Here is an 18,947-nt window from a genome sequence, read left to right as displayed (position 1 = left end):
ACTGTCCGTCACTTTTTAGAGATATTTTAAAAATGTAATGTCTCCACAGATTTTAAACCAATTTCTTAGAAATTAACAGGATATACAGTAAATGTACCAAGTGTTCAAAATTAGAAAAGCGAACTCTTATCTTGTTTGGATTTGCATGTGATGGTCCTCGAAAATTTGTTGATTTTTGTCAGTTCTTCACTTATTGCACGCAGTACAAAATACACTTGCACAGAAACAAAAATACGCACAAAGTTTATTATATGATACAACCTTAGTTGATATGTAATATTGAGTTTACACTTCACAGAAAATCTGTTTTCAGATCTAAGAGCTCCAAACTACATTAGAATCTGCCTTTGAATAGGAATGACGCGTTTTTTTTTCTTTCGGTGCAGCCTCAGGTTTACTTGAAACAGAGTTACTATCTTGTTCACTCCCGGATACGCCACTGAGCACAGAATAATCAATGTCCTTACTATTAATTACTAACTCATAACCGTCTGAGTCAGAGTCATTCATCAGTTCTGCAATTTCATTATCGCTAAACATTTTGCCTCTCCTTTTTGTAATACCGCCGCTCGTGAAGGAATATCCACTTTTTAAAAAAAAAATCAAAAAGCACAAGATATGCTCACGAAAATATAAATGCCCGTTCGTCCGTCTCATTGCAATGAACCCATATGATATGAATGCGTGTGTAAGTTTTTGACGCCTACGAACCGAAGGGAAGTATTGAAGACTTAATCAGTGCGACGTGATTAGACGCAAATACAGCCCTCGTCTCCTACTCATTGCATTGTTTTCTTTCGTTGAAAGAAAACAAAGGACCCATTCTGTGTTACTGTACATTCGGCAGGGGAATTGATCGCAGAACTTGGGTGAACACGTGATTGCCAAGGCTATATTTCTTTTTAACCTTTAACATGTTCGTAAGCTGGAGAGTGTGTATACTGATAGATCTTGAGGTAGAAATGCAGCAATTGTTTATAAATATTAGGGAAGATAGCAGGAGCAGCGATGAGTCAACAAAGTCATGACGAAAGTGAATGAAGTAAATAGATTAAGAGATGAGTTTTTGGATGTCTTACTTCAACGTTTTATTTCGATTACATTGAGATGTGTACACTCATGTCCAAAATTATTGTCGCATATCTATAACTGTCTTCTTGTAAGAATATAATTTGATAATGATTTTGCAGGGTACTTTTAATACTGATACTATATGTAGAGTCGGGAAATGTATATTTGTGGTAAATTTCATAGGAAAAGAATACGAAAATTAGCATGAGTAAAACAAAATGTTGCTAAATGGATAAGAAAATTTTAGTTTCGTTTTATTGTTCTTATTTACTGCTCTTTTGACATGAAATTTTCCACATAGCCTACATGTCTTTGCCGATTATACACATACTAACATTATAAGAAATACCAGGCGAATTCGTTATCAAATTATATTCCTACAATAACATATTTATAGACATGCGACAATAATTTTAGACATGAGTGTACATGCATTAATGTTTTTATGATGTTGTGAAAGGTTATAATAAATACTTTTTCCTATTACATTCTTATGAAGTAGGCTTCGCGCTACAAGCTTCCTGAACGCGACAACACTGCACGACAGCGTTGCCGCACTTCCATTTACTGTATGCTGTTTCTTCATATAAGCGCGGGGAATTTAAAGACTGGGCTGCAACATGGCTCACCGCTTAACGCAGAGAACATGTTGAAGTAAACATATTTCTTTAAAAAATAAATACTCTACCAACTAAACCCTTTTTTGTTAATAGTTCCAAATATTTGGAACACTAGACTTCCAAATTTTCGAACAGTATTTTGTACGTTTCTCTACCTACCATGGTAAAGGAGATCAGAGCTTCGCACATTTGTTTTAATTACACAAAAAATATCAAGTGATGAAAATTGAACTTTTCACAACTTACAGTTAATGGATGCATCTACATATTGTACACAGGAAATTATTTCACGTGATCTCTTTTCTGAGATATAGCTCTATAAACATTGATCTACCAAAAAAGTACGAAAAAATACGCACTTTTTCATTAATTTTTATTTTTTTCTCACTACATAATACAAAGAAAATTTTTATGTCTTAAGTATTAAAAAGACAACATTCCAGCAATTCCAACGAGGTACGACAATGCAATATAAGTTTTGACTGGACGTCACGGCAGCACCGCGAAGTCAGGGGCCTATCTTTATGAAATGGATAGTAGTGCCCTGCTAAATCAATATTGTTGTCGGATTCCAACAGAATAAATATATTTAAAATTTTCTTGCTCGCTCCGCTTGCAATTCACACGTTTCAATTACTTTAATCGCTGATAGCAAGGGGCGCCGAACAAACAAGAAGAAAGAAAAAGTGTTGGAAAAGAGCAAACGACGCGGCGGCCGTTATAATTATTGGCGCCCTATTATATCAATATTGTCGGTCTGCAAAGAAATACATTTGTTAAAAATTTTCTTGCTCACTCCGCTCGCAATTCATACGTTTCAATAAGTCACAATAAACTTTTATTTATTTATTTCATTTGTTAATGACAATGCGATATACAGTGCCGAGTAAAGACTTATAGTATACGCAGGAGCGATTTCAAAATTGGATACGGTCAAAGTCTGAAATACATGTTCGGTGTCCTGATGGTGATGAATTTACTTAGTTAATCATTTTTCTTTTCTATCCAATCATTCATCACGATGGTAAAAATGAAGGTTTGAAAATGAGAGGAATGAAGAGATACGCAAGCTGCTTTTTGCGCGGAAATATTAAAAATGAACGTAACCGAGGGTAATAATATATTTTTCGAACTAGTAGAATAGGGGCTTAAGGGGTCAGAACTTAGAGTGGACAGGGTGGCCTCTGAAAGCATTCACCCTCAAAGTCAGTTATAGGTTTCAGGCTTATCACGGGTCAATGTCCACAACTGCAGAAGTGCACTGTGTTTGCAAGCATATATATATATATATATATATATATATATATGTGTGTGTGTGTGTGTGTGTGTGTGTGAACGTGTGCTAGGGTACTTTTAATATATTAATTAATAATGAGTAATCTTAAATTCAGAACTTTCATTCGATAAGGAATTAAATATTTACTATAATGTCAAACATCTAAAATCCAAACATGTCTAGTAGCCAAACTATATTTTGGATTTTAAATACAAACATTAAACATGTTCACCTCCATCGAAATTCACAAAGAAAACTCCTTTTGAATTTCGGTTATACTTCTTCACATTTTTTTTTTTTACTCTAGAAGAATTTACTCTAGAAGTTCAATGCCGCGTTCATAAACCTCTACAATGACTTCTATCCGTACCCAACTGTTCAGTTTCTATTTTCTATTACTATTTTCGCTAGATCCATCTTAATATTGTCCTCCCATCTGGGCCTAGGCCTTCCTAATGGACGTTTCCCTATTGGATTTCCAGTCAAAACTTTGAAAGCGAACCTACCTACTTCCATTCTCGCTACATGATCTGACCCCCTGAGCCTCCTAGATTTGATGACGCTAACAATGTTTGGTAAAGGATATAAATTATGCAATTCCTCGTTATAAGTTTCCGCCATTGCACATCACCTTTCCTTTTGGGTCCGAATATTCGTCTCAGGATTTCATTCTCAAATACTTTCAGGCTGTATTATTCCCTTAACCCATTTGGGACCAAATTATTATTTTTTTGATATCTTTCACTTTAAGAATTCAACTTAGTTTATTATTGCCTAAGTATCACGAAAATATAACATTTTGATTTTTCCTGCGCATCGGATGTGACTTACGCCCTGTCCTATAAATAGGACGCTGGTCCTTTCTGATATACTAGAAAGGCCATATTCCTAACTAATTATATTCTATTGCTTGAGTGAAGCAATTCAAATTTTTACCGCTAAGTGCTTCAAGGCATTAAGTGATCACGGCCGGTCTATCCAAGCATGAAGTCTTCCTGATTTATATATATATATATATATATATATATATATATATATGCGTGTGTGTTTTGTATTGATGTTTATTTACCAAAATTATACAAAATAAGATATATGACACATAACTAAACATAACGTACAAATACCAGTATTTAGAAAACTAAACAGTTACGTTTGAAGTTCAGATAATTGCTATTTTGTAATTTCGATCTATCTCTGCTAGTTTGTCACACGTGTTTGGCTTTGATTCAAAGTTTATTTTTCTTTGCCTTGTTGGTATTTCACGAAACGCTTTGAAACACAATGTGATATAACACTTTTCAAAGTACGATAATGGTATTCAAATGGACCTATTGGCATCTTTACGTCTTCCTTTCCATAATGAAGTAACCACTTCCAGCGAGGCGTACATCATTCAATACATTTGAAGAGGTGACTATCAAGTTTGATATATATGATAGATATACAGATATGTTGCGTGTAAATGTCAGAAGATCCATATTGAACTGAGTTGGTTTCGTAAACATAATTATGAGTTTACGATCATCATGTTAATAATTCGTGAAAATATCACCCAATACCACTTCTTGCATCTTATATCAATTCTAAGTTTTTGAAGCAGTCACCTTCCATATGGTTTTTGTAGGATAACATGAGGCTGCTCAATTCTAATATGCTCATGATGTAGTCGGCTCCACCTCATCGTTCACGAAACAGGATGTATGTTGTCAGAATTTGTGCCAATTACAACACGTCAATTGTCATTTCATTTGGCAATGAGAACTTACCATCCCAGTCGAATCTGTATTCATATGAACTCCCTGCATATGTATTTACTCAACTCTTCAATCAGTCAATGGATACTGAGACACAAGATTGCTTTGCAGAGTACCGGTTGCTCTGAATCCCAATTTACGCAGATGTATTAGCAGATCTCTACTTGCGAAAAAATTCTCAAAATATAGCAGATGACTATTCGGACCATTTACAATATCTAGCATATTGAAAAAAAACTCTGGAATCTTAAGAAAAATCGTCTTCTCTATCATGGTGTATATTGTCGCTAGCACTCTCCTTTATTTTCATATCCTTTCCATAGCAGAGATCCAATTCTTATAACAAGTTTTATTATCGTACAACAGAAAATGATTATTGTTCTTTATATGTACACGATAACGAAGTGTTTCCTTCACTATAGCTATATTGCACTGAGTCACTGTTGAAAATGCAAAAGGATAACTCTGTAGGTGATTTGTTTACAACATTTCTCTTTCAGTTCGCTGAAGTTTCTGTCAGTTTGTGCACCAACTTGGGGAAGCTTTGTGTATGATGCGTATTCTTTTTTCAAATTTGAACATTATTATTCAGTACTTTTCTTTTTCTACCACTTATTTCTCTACTGTAGTTACACTAAAGCTTAGATGCAAATTACATTCAATTGAGAAAAGTAAAAAATTGTAGTTTTTAAGTATTGAACAATGAATGATAAGCGTAAGAACGCGAAAAATCAAGGGCGTCAGTCTATTTATACATTCGCTTTTATTACTTAGTAGTATATTGCTTTGGACCAGCGTCCTATTTATATGACACTAATGTTTCAACATCTATAGCACCGAAAGAAATAACAAAACTAAAATAACTTTTTTATAGTCTGATTGCCGCGTACCTATTGCTGCCTAATAAATATAAATTAAATGCATTGTTTGTATTAAAAACAAAAAATAACGTTGCCCGAAACATACCCAAATAAAGTAACTTAAACAGATAAATTTAAACGTCCGTCTTTTACAGAGGGAAAGGAGAAAATGTATCAAAAAATTACAGTACACTATGACAGGTCTCCAATTGCTCCCTGTAATTAGCAGAACACGAACACCTTATTCTTCTTTTTTATAAAAAATAAAATATCAAGTGTCCTAAAAATAGGACACTGGTCCCAAATGGGTTAAAGTAAGTGACCATGTAAGTAACCATACAGAACAACAGGCATTATTGTTGTTTTTATATTTTAAGCTTCAAATTCTCGACATAATTCCCGACAACAAAAGATTTTGAACTGAATAATAACATGAATTCCCTGCTTTCTGTCGACATTTATTTTCTTCGTTGATATCATTTTGACCCTAGATACTTGAAAGTATCCATTTTATCAAAAGTGTTATTTGATACTTTCAAGCATACATAATTTGCTGTATTACGACGTCAGCGAACTTCCATGTATTTAGTGTATTCTGCATTTACTTCTAAACCTCCAAGAGTTTAATAAGGGCTCTGCATTTCTTTCTATTGTTCTCCTGTCTCCGATGAGTTTCACATCAGCATACGTCATAACCTGGTGAATACCCTTTAATTCTATGCTCTGGTTGCTATATTTCATTTTCATTATACCATGCTCCAGAATAAAGTTGAATAATAATGTCGACAACTCAACTCCTTGTTTCGTACCATTCTCGACGTGGAAGCTCGTGGACAAGAATGTTCCTACTTGGACTTTGCTTTGGGATGCATTTAAACATATCTTAATTACTCTAAATAGCTTTTTCGATATTCCAAATTCTGCAAAATGTACAAAATTCATCCTAAAAGATTCGTAAGCCTTTCTAAAATCAATAAATAATTGATGTACTGGGGTATTGTTTTCCCATTTCTTTTAGAGTATTTGTGGAATGGTAAATATTTCATCGATAGTTGATCGATTTCGTCTAAATTTGCACTGATTATCTCCAATAATTTCATATGCGTATGGGATCAGTCTTGCTAACACAATGTTTGAGAGAATTTTTTGTTGACAGCACAGAAATGCCTCGATAATTATTACAATTTGCTTTGTCGCCTTTCGTGTGAGTTGGATTGGAGAGTTCCTTTGTGGCTAAGCAGTTAGCATACGCCCCTTTGGCGCGGGAGACTCGGGTCCGATTTTTGGCAGGAGCTCATGTAATTCGGATCCCACGTTAATCTCTAGATCCACGTCTCACATAGCATTGCTGCTGAAAAGGACGCTAAACTGAAATTCAACTTAACTCGTGTGAATTGGAACAAAGATTCATTCTTTCCAGTCTGATGGTAATTCCTCCTTGTTCCAGATAAGGTTAATGTGTTTCTGTATCTTGTTCCATAATTTCCCACCTCCAGCTAAAATTAACTCAGCCGAAATTTCGTCTATACCAGGAAATTTATGTTTCTTTAATTTCTTTATAGCGATGGTTGTGCTGTGTACATTTCCCTTTCCCCACGAACATTAGTTTTTGACTACTTGTTAACGAAATCGTGAAAGAAATCTTTCCATCTATTCAAGATGCCATCTGTATCAGTGAGAATTTTTCCGTCACCTCACTCGAGGTTGATACCCTTTCTTAAATTCGATGATGTCTTATACATGACGCCTTTTTTTTTAACTATTGTCTTCAAGTTCATAAATTTTAGCCTTCAAAATGTCGCGTTTCTTTCTACTATACATTTTGGGTGTTTCCCATCTGATGTCAACGAAATTTTTTGTAGTTATATCGTTCGAATTTGTGCCCAACGCAATTTCGCCTATTTTCCCTGCTCCGCTAGTTCAATACATTTCTGATCGAACCATGGTTTGTTCCTAGGGATTTCCACGTGGCCCATTTTTTCTTTTGCTGAAATTTTACTGCTATCCCTAATTTGAACCCATGTATCCTCAAAACTGGTGCTTTCAAAACGTTCTAGAACCGAGAATCTATTCAACACTTCAATCCGGTATTCCTCTCTAGGCTGGTTCTCCTCTAATTTCTTTAAACTAAACCTCTTCGTGTTTAGATGTTGAATATTTCCTTTACTTAACAATAATCTCTTTTATTATCGCCGCTACCAGATAGGGATCAGTGTCACAGTCAGGTCCTCTCAACGACCAAACATCAATTATACTAGACTGTCTTTCTCTATTAACTAAAACGTGCTCAATTTAATTGTGTGTTCTTCCATCTAGCCATGTCCATGTGTATTTATGAACATCGCGATATGGGAATCTTGTACTCTTCACGATAAGGATTTTGATGTTGCTAAGGTCACGATTCTAACGCCGTTGTCATTACTTTCATTATGCAGAATTCATTTCCCTTTCACATTGAATTCTCCATTTCGCATAGTAGAATTGTCATATTGTATCGCGGAAGTTGGACAAATACCCGTTCTTCTACTTTTTCGTGAACGCTGTCTTTTATATCGTCATCTTTCTCATCTGTTGGGCTATGCACATTTAAAACAATAATATCACAGCACCAACCCTTAAAGAGTAATAATAGAAAAACTATCATAACAAATTCAACCCGTTTAATTGCTGGTATTAAACGAATCGAAATTAGAATGCTATTTGTCTGGTTATATACGTAATAAAATTACAAAGCTTTATAATTATTACTAGAAATAAATGCTGTCACTTATTTCGAACATTTTATAAGCACATAGCTTCTAATGTATTGACATTCCATTTCTTATTGTTAGTATGAAACGTTGTAAATTTTTATAACTGTTCTTCAACTGCATTTGTATACAACCAAAGATAATTTTGTGAAGTTTCCGTCCAGAAAAGCTTCTTGAAAACAGTTGTTATTTGTAAAAGAATACATAATGATCGTTTTTGGATGTTGCAATGGTCTATTCAAACAGCTTGATAGAAATTCAGCACAACATAGCAACAATCGCTGCTTCTCTTATATTTAAGAAAACGAGGCAACAAAAGTTTGGTATGGTAAATATAGGAGGCGCCGAATTCTACTTCGCCCCGGGCGCAGAAATGTAGTTACGGTTCTGGCTCCAAGTCGCTTTTGCGGATAGTGTGATCGCCGAATGAAGGCATTTCTTATATGTGACGAGTTTTAAAAACCATAGATGCTGAAAGCCCAGAAATCTACAATGAAATTTGTCTTTAGCGGAATCGAGCGGGACTCTCAAAAATTTTTGTTAAAGTCAGATATCCGCTAAATAAAGTAGACCTTTCCTTTAAAAATAATACATGCTTATAAGGAACATACTAAGAAAAAATATCGTTTCACGTATCTTGTTCAATTACAGAACTTCCTTCTTCTACGAATTAATACACAAAAAGAAACTTAAAATGAACACAAAATATGCTATACACACATTTTCTTTATTTTTCCAAAGATCAAACAGGGTCTTCTGTATACGTCGATGCTTTGCTGCTCGACTATCCGCACACACTTTAGACTGGGAAACTACATTAAATAAATAATTCATCCGTAAGGCAAATTGTTGTAGTTCTTTTAAACTTCTGAGAGCATCTTGATATGTTTTTCTCCTACCTCTTCTTGCAACTCGAAACCGTATCCCTCTTTTTCTCCTTTCCGACATTCCGTATGATTTTTCATTAAGGCATCTGTATTAATTTTTCTGCTCCAGTTTGCACATCACTGTCTGTATTGATGTAATTCTCGGAATTGCAATTATTGAAAGCTGACATGCTCCGTAGGACTAGCCGAAAATTGTATGTGGGGGCGGTGAATTTGAACAGTGGCTGGGGAAGGTCAACACTGTCCAGAAAGATTTAACAAAAGAACTCAGACTTTATCGCAGTGTAATGTGTATGTTTCCTCTCAAATGATCTCTAAAAATTTTCTAAATGCTGTACTCTGGAACTTGGAATTTTCTGTTAAAGGTTTATTTTGTTTTCTGTTGTCCGCGTAACACAGTTCCCGCTTAATGAAAGAAATTTTGCATACATTTTACTCCAAAATTCATGGGACCTTGAAATGTTTCTGTTTAATAAAGGGTCCGTTGAAGGCAGATTTTACTGTATTGCTTAATTTTTATTGTCCCCAGACTTACATGACGGACAACTACTATAGACAATTTTCCTAAGAAATTCATAAACCCTTGTGATTGGTTGGTTCTGTCTAGATTTTCAGTATTTAACAATGTAGTATTATTTTGCATATTCTTGGTGCGTTACTTTCACTTTCATGAGAATGAGTAAGCCAATGGAAGGAGTACTATAGAGATATTTTTTGAACTTTTAAAATCCACAGAATTAATATATTCTCTACTGCACACACTTAAACACATCTCTCAGTCGTACCTTTTGTGTCCTTACATATAAAAATTTTCAACATTAATTTCATTGAATATAGTATTTCGAAGGTTACTTAAGAGTATTATTACATTTATATTTAATGTATTTGCTGTATACAGCATATATTAACACATGAACTGTGAGTAATCTAAACTTGTGTAACTTTCTTTAAACGAACACCTCTTGTTTACAAACAAATTGTCCCATCACTTTCCGCTGTTGAGAAAGGTTAAGTGTAATTTAGAAAATGAAATGTTTTGAAAGTTACTTTCATATCGTATCCCTAAACAGTGCTAGAAATTTCCTTTACATTTTACGTTTTTAAGAAGTTTTATCAAAGCTTTATACACTAACTTCAGAAAAACTGATGAAATCTTGTTGATGGAAATACTGACTTCTAAACTCCCCTTTATCTTGCCCACTTCTTGCATTAAACTTTTTGTCCTTATTTTCTGCCAACCATATATTGGTTTCTGTAATTAAGACTTCGAACGAGAATATATAAACAAACAAAAAAGAACCTCTTCCCTTGAGACTCGAAGCGACTCGCTGTGACTGAAAACGCAAATATATGGTAGAAAGTAGGAATTTATTAGCGGAGTTAGTGTGGCGTACACGGTAGTCTTTCAAGCAAAACTCGAAACAACGCTTCGTTTTTTACTTCCTATCGGTTCCATTCCTTGTTCTTTATTTTCTTTTTTACATAAAATACTAACATACATATAACAATGTAAAATTAATAAGAACTGAATCAGTGTGATGTGGAAGATAATGATACTTAATTTACTTCTTAAATTCGGCAAGTTTTGTAATGTAAGACACTGTATTCATGGATTGTTCACCAATGTCTCATGCTATTTCTTTATAATAAAATAAGATTTACGATGTGAACACCTGAAATCGAAATGGAAATCTCGGCCCCTGAAAAGGAAATCTAAAATGAACCTCGGCTTCTGCAACTAGATTTTAATAATATTTTGTTAAATTAGCTTTTTATTTAATGATTGCGTTTACATCGGGTTACAGTTCTAAATAACAGTAGTAATTGTTTAGATTAAAGAAAAACGAACAATAGCTAGTAACTAAAGCGTCTGCTTACCAACTGGGCTACTCGGTTTCGATCCCTAGTATGATTGGGAAATTTTATCCTGTTGTCCTAATACAGGTTTGAGCTTCACTCTGCCTCCTTAAAATAAATACCTTCGATAGTATAGGGAAGTCATAGTGTTGAAGGACAGTGTTGGCTACATAAGTTGTGATGTCTGGAACGGTTGTGTTCGTCTGCCCGATACTTGAGTCAGGAGTGGGTTTTTCATGATGAGGACAGGAGAAACAGGTTGTAAAAAGGAGAGATAACATAATAAGTGGAATGGTATAAATCTAGTATTCCAGGGTATTATTACTCAGGAATCGTTAAGCAATAAACATAAATTATATTGACGTAATGCGTCCTCTCCTTCATAAAAGTAAAACTATAGCGCAGTCAAGTATTGCACAAAATGTTTAGGAAGTTAACATTTTCCATAAAGTTCAAAACTAAAACTAAGTACTTACTAAAAGTTTCGGAAACTTTCTCAGAATCTTCTATGGAAGTGTGAACTTGTAGCTATTAGGTACGTAAAAAGTCTTGGTATTATTTTAATCACATGTATGACATTGTGCGGTGAAGGTTTTCGAATTTTCCGCAAAATTGCGCTTTGTCGTTTAGTTTTGGTATGGTTCAACACTGGAAGATCAGCTGAAATATATTTGACCAAATGGAAAGAGTAATGGACCTCTTTCTTCCATAAATTCACCGATATAACAACCTCTAAAAGGAGGTTCAGATCACTTTTCCAGTAGTATTCAATTTAAATTTGTACACGTTAAACTATGAGGAAGTTGTAGTTAAACCAGTGTATTTACGTAGACTTAGGGAGATTTTAATTTTAGAAATCGAATTTCTACAATATCCAATGGTAAAAATAACTTTCAGTCCCAGAAATATTGAGCCTTTTGTGCACGATATGATGTTAGTATCCCAAATTTCAGGATATATGAGTTCCAGCGAAAACTACTTCCAATTTGCAGCTGAAAGTTGAACCTAATGGATGTGCAACAAGTGTTGGAATTCTTATAATCAGAGTAAGTGATAACGTCATAAAGATGAGTGAACATTCTGGAAAATTGCGCAGAATTTTGCCATATCATTTCGATAAAGACACAAAGGATGCGCAGGTCTATAAAAAACACTTGTGTTGTTTATGGGCAAGATACTTTATGAAAAACAAGGACTAAGAAAAATAGTTATCGCTTGTTATACATAGAAGCTTGACGTTTGGATTTCACACAATCTCAGTCAAAAGCAATTACTCGGTATCTGCAAATATCTACTCAAACGTAACAAACTCGAGCCATTTCTAATTCTGTTACTCACGAGTGATTATAATTACATGGGCTATGACAACAATGTGTGACAGAGATCATGGTGGAAGTGAGCAAAAGCTGCAGAGTCTATATCGACGCTGACATTGGCTGCCAGTAATTTGTGTTTGCAGGATTGCAAGGGCATCATTCATTATGATCTGCTGCAGCCGGAGAGAACGATAGACTTGAACTTGTACCGTTGACAGCTAACGTAAGTGTACCTGTCAGTTCGAAAAATACGGCTCAGACTAGCACAGAAGAGTTTTTATATCACGCTGAAGCACCAGACCACATAACAAAGTTTCAGCGACTCGTCAGAAATTTAGAGTTAAAGGTATCCATGGTATGACAAAGGCTCTGTACGCTCAAACCATGATTTGTTCTTGGTCTCTACAAAACTCTGTTATTGGTGTTAGATTGTTCTATGTATCACGTTAATAAAATAACAAAGAGGTACATCCATTTCGTCACAGCAGTGTGGCCAGTGGAAATATTATGCTTTGTGTCAGAGAACATAACCCGTTATTTATCTGTTATATTTGTGCACATAATACAGAATTATTTTAAAATTTGACTGTTGCCTCTATTCTTGGAACGACTGGACGGTAAACGACATAAATTAATTTGTTTAGTTATTTATAAAAGTTCTTAATATTACCGACTGTATATTCGAATATATTAATATAAGCACTTTCATTTATAAGTTTTCTCGACAATATGAAAAGATGTGTAATACAAGTTAAATTTTCAGGTTTATCCCCGCTCAAATAACAGTGTACACAAAAACTATTTAAGTGTAGTTGCGTTTGCAGTAAATACGCAACGAAAGTAAGAATTTCTTTTAGAACAAGAATAGGAAAATAACAAGCTCAGCTAAATTTCATGTGACGCAGTAAATCTGACAACACTATTCACTTGATGCCACGTATTTTGGCGGTGGAATTCATTATCTCGGTATCTCATTCCTTAGTAGTTTTCTCTAATGCAAAATTTTCATGTTAGCTTCCAACAAAACCGCATATGGTGTTATAGTTATCTATGCTATTTTGGGTTGCTTTGCGATTCGCAAAATTCGGGAAGACCGATACTGAATGAAATCACGTGTGGAGATATGAAAAGATCTGTGACTTTTCTTGCACACTTCTTTTGTTTGGCTTATGTTCTGTTAGTGCTTTTTTTTTTACCGGTGATGCTGTTATTTTCTGTTCTTGTTAGTACTATTAAACATCCAATTGTCATAAAAGTGTAGAGATTACTTTGATTGCTGTTGTGCTCTCTTTGAAGACAGTGGCTAGAAATTCTCCAAGCTGTTATAAGAAACAAAGAAAGTAATTAAAATCTCTTTGTGCCAGTGTAATATTTTGTTATTCAGCTTTTACCTATATTTTCGAAGCTAGGCAGTGAAGAAGGGTATTGAACTGTTCGAAAGACCTCTGAAGCAACGATCATTTGAAACCACAATTGAAATATAAGTTCGTGAGCCTGTCTATCATGCTAATCTGAGGGAAAGATACTACTCGGCCCACGCAAGAAAGGGACCGGAGCTCCTTCCATATAAGTCTTGAGAACATTTCCGTTGTCTCAACCAGTTATACGTATTACATTTTAATGAATATAATCAGGGACGTACGCAGGGGGGTCACGGGGGTCCGGCCCCCCCCGAAATTTCGTTTTTTTTTAAATTTAGCCTAATTTTAGGGGCAATTTTAGGAATTTTAATATAAAATACCTTCATATTTAGTTTGGACCCCCCCGAAAAAATTCCTGGGTACGCTACTGAATATAATATACCCTATATTACCACTAACAATGCAATCTTCACGCTATCCTTGGGTAGTATTTTTATGGTCATTCAGTTCTGTAACTAGATCGAATTTATTCCCCTTATTTTGAACATTTATTAATACGAATTTCTTTCTTTGCTTATGTTGGAGACTACTTATTGCTCTTACGTGACATATATTATCTCAGTATGACTATTATGGTAAAACAGTATAATATTTTTCCCACTGCTTTCCGTTGCCAGTCAGCTTGAAACTTTAATCTACCTCTGACGAAAATAAAATAATCACTAAAATGTGACACGTGATCTAAATTTGTTTGAAGGTAACCTTTGAGTGGTTTACAGAAAATCATTTTTTTCTAATGTGGGATCAAGATGCACGTTCAGCGAAGTTAATATCGCTTTTCTCGAGGCTCTACCCTATATACTAGAATCACTCACTGTTCTTGCTTCTGTTGTAGTATTTCACGAGATTTGAAAATAAGAAAATGTTCTGTTGCAAATATAGAGTTGTACAATAAACAGCCTTCGTCTTCAAACTAATTATACTGTCAAACATGATAACAAGGTCTGTAGGGAATTGAAGTGCTTTATTGTTTCTTAAAGCCTTATTTTAGTAAAATCATAATATTGTACTATATCTCTTGTGTAGCCTTAACTTATATTTCTAATATGCCTTACTGCTAACACACTTGTTTCCAGCATTTTATGTTTTCATTTTTGCAGGACTTACACAACCAAATCACAGAGAAATAACAATAGAACTGTAAATTTCATCAAACCCGACACTGTTAAAAGTTGCAACAAGCTGTTATCAATTCGTTTACAAAAGCAAATAGTCAAAAAGAGAACGAAAAAAGAGAACGAAGTGACGAAAGAAAGTTCTAACCATCTCGATAAAAATCTGGTATTCGATTTGCGCAGTGACATAACAAGATGTGTTCGTTGTGGAAAATGTTTTGCTTCTATGACTAATTTTCATAAGCACTTAAAATCACATGGTTTTCATCTGTGTGCTGGATGTGGACAATGTTTTCCTACTCAATCTAATTTGAAAGCTCATATTGAACTTCACACCAAATCCAATCGTTTCACGTGCGATGAATGTGGGAAAATACTTTCAACATCTGGATCACTTCTCATTCATTCTAGAGTTCATTCAGGAGCTAAGCCATTCGTTTGTAATAAGTGTGGTAAAGGTTTTACACAAACAGGTACACTGGCCTTGCATAAGAATGTTCACGGAGATTTAAAGAAGTTTGTCTGTAAAACTTGCGGAAAATCCTTTAATTGCAAGTTTAATTTAGACAGCCATCTTCGTGTTCATTCCGGCATTAAACCATATCATTGTAATGAGTGCGAAAAGTCGTTTGCTGATCCAAGTGCCTTCAAAAGACACAAAATCATTCATAGTAAACTAAAGCCCTACCAGTGCTCTCAATGCCCTCAATCTTTTGCTGACAGTAGTGCGCTATACAGGCATAATATATGCCATAAAAACGATGACAAAAAAGCCTATACTTGTAATGATTGTGGTAAGCATTTCCTTTTAAGGTCTTACCTACTTCATCACCTGAAAACACATAGCAGCGAAAAACCTTATTCCTGTGAAGTTTGTAAAAAATCATTTCTTCGTGAACGATCTTTGTTAAATCATATGGGAATTCATTATTCATCGTACTGTCATAAATGTGATAAGTGTGGTGATTATTTTGCATCAAAAATCAATCTCTATACTCATGTAAAATGGCATTTGAATAACACATGTTCTGTGTGCGGAGAGTATATCAAAGACAACTTGAATATCCACATGAAAATACACAGTGATTGTAAGAATATCTTCATTTGTGATGTCTGCGGTAGATCATACAAAAATAAAAGTAATATCTCAAGGCACATAATCAAATGTCACGTTGGAACGTGTTAATGTGTTTCCATTAGAGGTCATTAAAACAAGACTACACTTCAAATAATAATTCCAGAGATAAATAAAGATATGCAACAAATTTATATATATGTTTTTATCCTAATGTTTTATTTTGATTATGTAATGGTTTTATTTATTGTCTTTTAAATTGTTCGCAGATTTATGTTCAAATAATTACTAAATGGAGAAATCAAAAAGTTTACTTTTGAGCAAACATAATAGTCTGTTGTTGATTGTTGTTAATCTGTGTGCATGTCGAAAGTTTGTGCTTTTTAAATTCCATTATAGTTTCATGAATGAACTAGTACTAGGATCTTGCTATGGTACAAAATGAATAATCAGGATTTGACTTGTGGCTCTAAAACCTACGGAATTAAGAGAATGACAAGTACGTATAATTATGGGAAATTATGAATATTTATTATACTAGGTCTAGAAATAATTATGTATAACCTTAATCAGAATAAGATATAAGGTTATTAATTCGAAATGTTAATTGTATACGACTGCATAAATTTTGAATCACTAGTTTGATTATGTAAAAGAATGTTATTATTAAAATTATTTATGTTGTTCTCGTGATTCTATATTCTACTTACCACGTTTAATACGTACACGGCAAGGACAAAGAACTATTATGAAAAAACGGATTCATAACTACTTCCTTCACAAGCATGCATGTATATAATTTGCATGCTTCACATTCTTTTTCACGGAATACTTTTGATAGTGATGTTTGTAATCCATGTCTCATGTGATGGTAATTCATTTTGATGCCCTTTCCTACTACGTAATATTCTATAAAAATATAGAATTTGTAATACTAAAAATATACCTTTCGTCTTCCACGTTTACATATAGGTTGGATAAAAAGTACTGGCAACCCTGCCGGCACGCGCCAGTCTACTGACGGAGAACCGCGAGGTGGCAACGGCGCCTTCCATTGTGTGGCAGAAGGTTGTGGACATGGGGGGTGATTACATTGAAGGAATGAGTACGTATTTTCCCTTCTAATACAGTCATTTGTAAATTATACCAATTGTGCCATTACTTTTTATCCATCCCTTGTAGTAGTGCTACATACAGTGCTAATTTAATAATTCTTTTTTTTTAAAAAAAAATATGGAAGATGTTTTCGTTTGTACTGTTTAAAATTACTTGTATTACATTGTACTTAGATCGTCTTTCTCCCACCATTAGTAAATAATTAGATCTGATATTTAGGTGCTTCGTAAGCTTTTGTGTAACATTTGAATTAGAAAGTAGCTGCTTTCTATAGTGCGAGTAATATGTAATGATAGGTGGTTTCCTAGTAAAACTAGGGTTTTAGTTTGCTCAGTGGCATTCAGGTGAGAACAAACTGTATTCATTGAACGCAAAGAAACCTGCAAACATATTTCACAATAGGTACATTTCAGTATAGTAATTTTATTTTTTGACTATAAATTTGCATATACGGTACTATTTTCTTTTTCTCATATATGTTTAAATATTAATCTCTAAGTTTGTGCGTTTAACGTGCTTTGCTACGTAGTATAAAAAATATTAAAATGTCAGTCTTGTGAATTACAATGGCGAGTTATATATGACGAGATGCGCATTATATTCATACCTACTGTTATTTTTATATACATTATCATTTGCTTCAATCTTAATCATTAGTTGTCTTTTATACCAGTGATTTTTCCTTTATAGTATCAATTTGGGTTGGTATTCCTTTAAAATGGTGTCTGGAATTTAGCATGATTTCTGATGGAGCATTTAGAATAAACCCAGTTTGTTTGCATTAACTCAAGGTACATCCTAAATTACCTATCTTGCTAATGTTTTATTAAACGCACCTATAATGTGCTTATGAGTTACTTTTAAGGATTCTCCAACATATTTTTGATTGTCGGCAAAACAGAACCGAAAATGTAAAAAGAGGCACTTTTATAATAATAGATGACATATATTTTGTATCATATTTGATATGTAAAGGACATGTTTTTGTATAGTGACCACCAAATTCCAGAAGTCACATTGTGCAAAATGCAGCAATCTTTGGAGTCTTCACAATTACCACCAGTCTATTGAAAAAGCTTCGTTTATGTTTAATTCTTAAAAACTGACTATGATGTATTCAAATCGTAATATTAAACTTTGTCGATGACTAACTTCAACTTGTTCTCCGAGTTCCACTAACTCTCCTTCTGCCTTATAACCAAATAAACTGGAGTATTTATACAACAAAGCTGCTTGCGTTTCAGCACATGGCTCCAAAATTCGGCTCAAAATTATACACGTGCGTATGAGATTTCTCTGAAGAAATCTTAGTTAACCAATTCCCATTAAAATGAAGCGTCATATTAGCACTCTGCATTTTACATAACTTACATAACATATCCGTTGATATGTGATGGTGTTAACATAAAATTACAAAATTATTACAGTCACATAACATCATTTCAAACAATTTACACCATTTACATTCACAGACTGTTTCTGACATTAGGCATACTATACTAAAACAAATATTTTTTCTACAATTCAAAATAAAAATACACAATATTTTAATTAATGAAGATAAAATATTTAAATCTTTTGACAATATTATCTTTTATTTGTGCGTTATATTCTATGTACAGTGTAGATTGACATTGTCGAGACTGAACTTTTGTACTGTGCCCCGTCCATATCCTGATTTACCGTGCTACAAATAGTGAAGATAAGCTTGACAATTGTTGTACTAGATAACTCGTGCTATACAAATTTCAATACAAAACATGTACGAAAATTAATCATTCACAAATAAGAATCATAAATATATGAGGCAACCAAGTGCGATAAAGGTC

General features: G+C 34.0%; 1 protein-coding gene across 4 annotated transcripts in view; it reads left to right on the top strand.

Annotated features, from left to right (window-relative positions):
- The window catches only part of LOC145669694 (uncharacterized), a 49,832-nt gene extending 31,571 nt beyond the window's left edge, over positions 1-18,261 (top strand). For 3 of the 4 annotated variants that reach the window (XM_081737983.1, XM_081737984.1, XM_081737985.1), the window contains exon 3: positions 14,913-16,968. In XM_081737983.1, the coding sequence (XP_081594109.1) occupies positions 14,913-16,113 (1,201 nt within the window). In that variant the 3' untranslated portion in view covers positions 16,114-16,968. The other variant, XM_081737986.1, reaches the window with a different exon arrangement.
- Positions 18,262-18,947: the final 686 nt, after the last annotated feature.

Source organism: Thermobia domestica, chromosome 14, assembly GCF_964235325.1.
Source record: "Thermobia domestica chromosome 14, izTheDome1.hap1.1, whole genome shotgun sequence".
Lineage (NCBI taxonomy): Eukaryota > Metazoa > Arthropoda > Insecta > Zygentoma > Lepismatidae > Thermobia > Thermobia domestica.
This window is presented reverse-complemented; position numbering and strand designations above follow the sequence as displayed.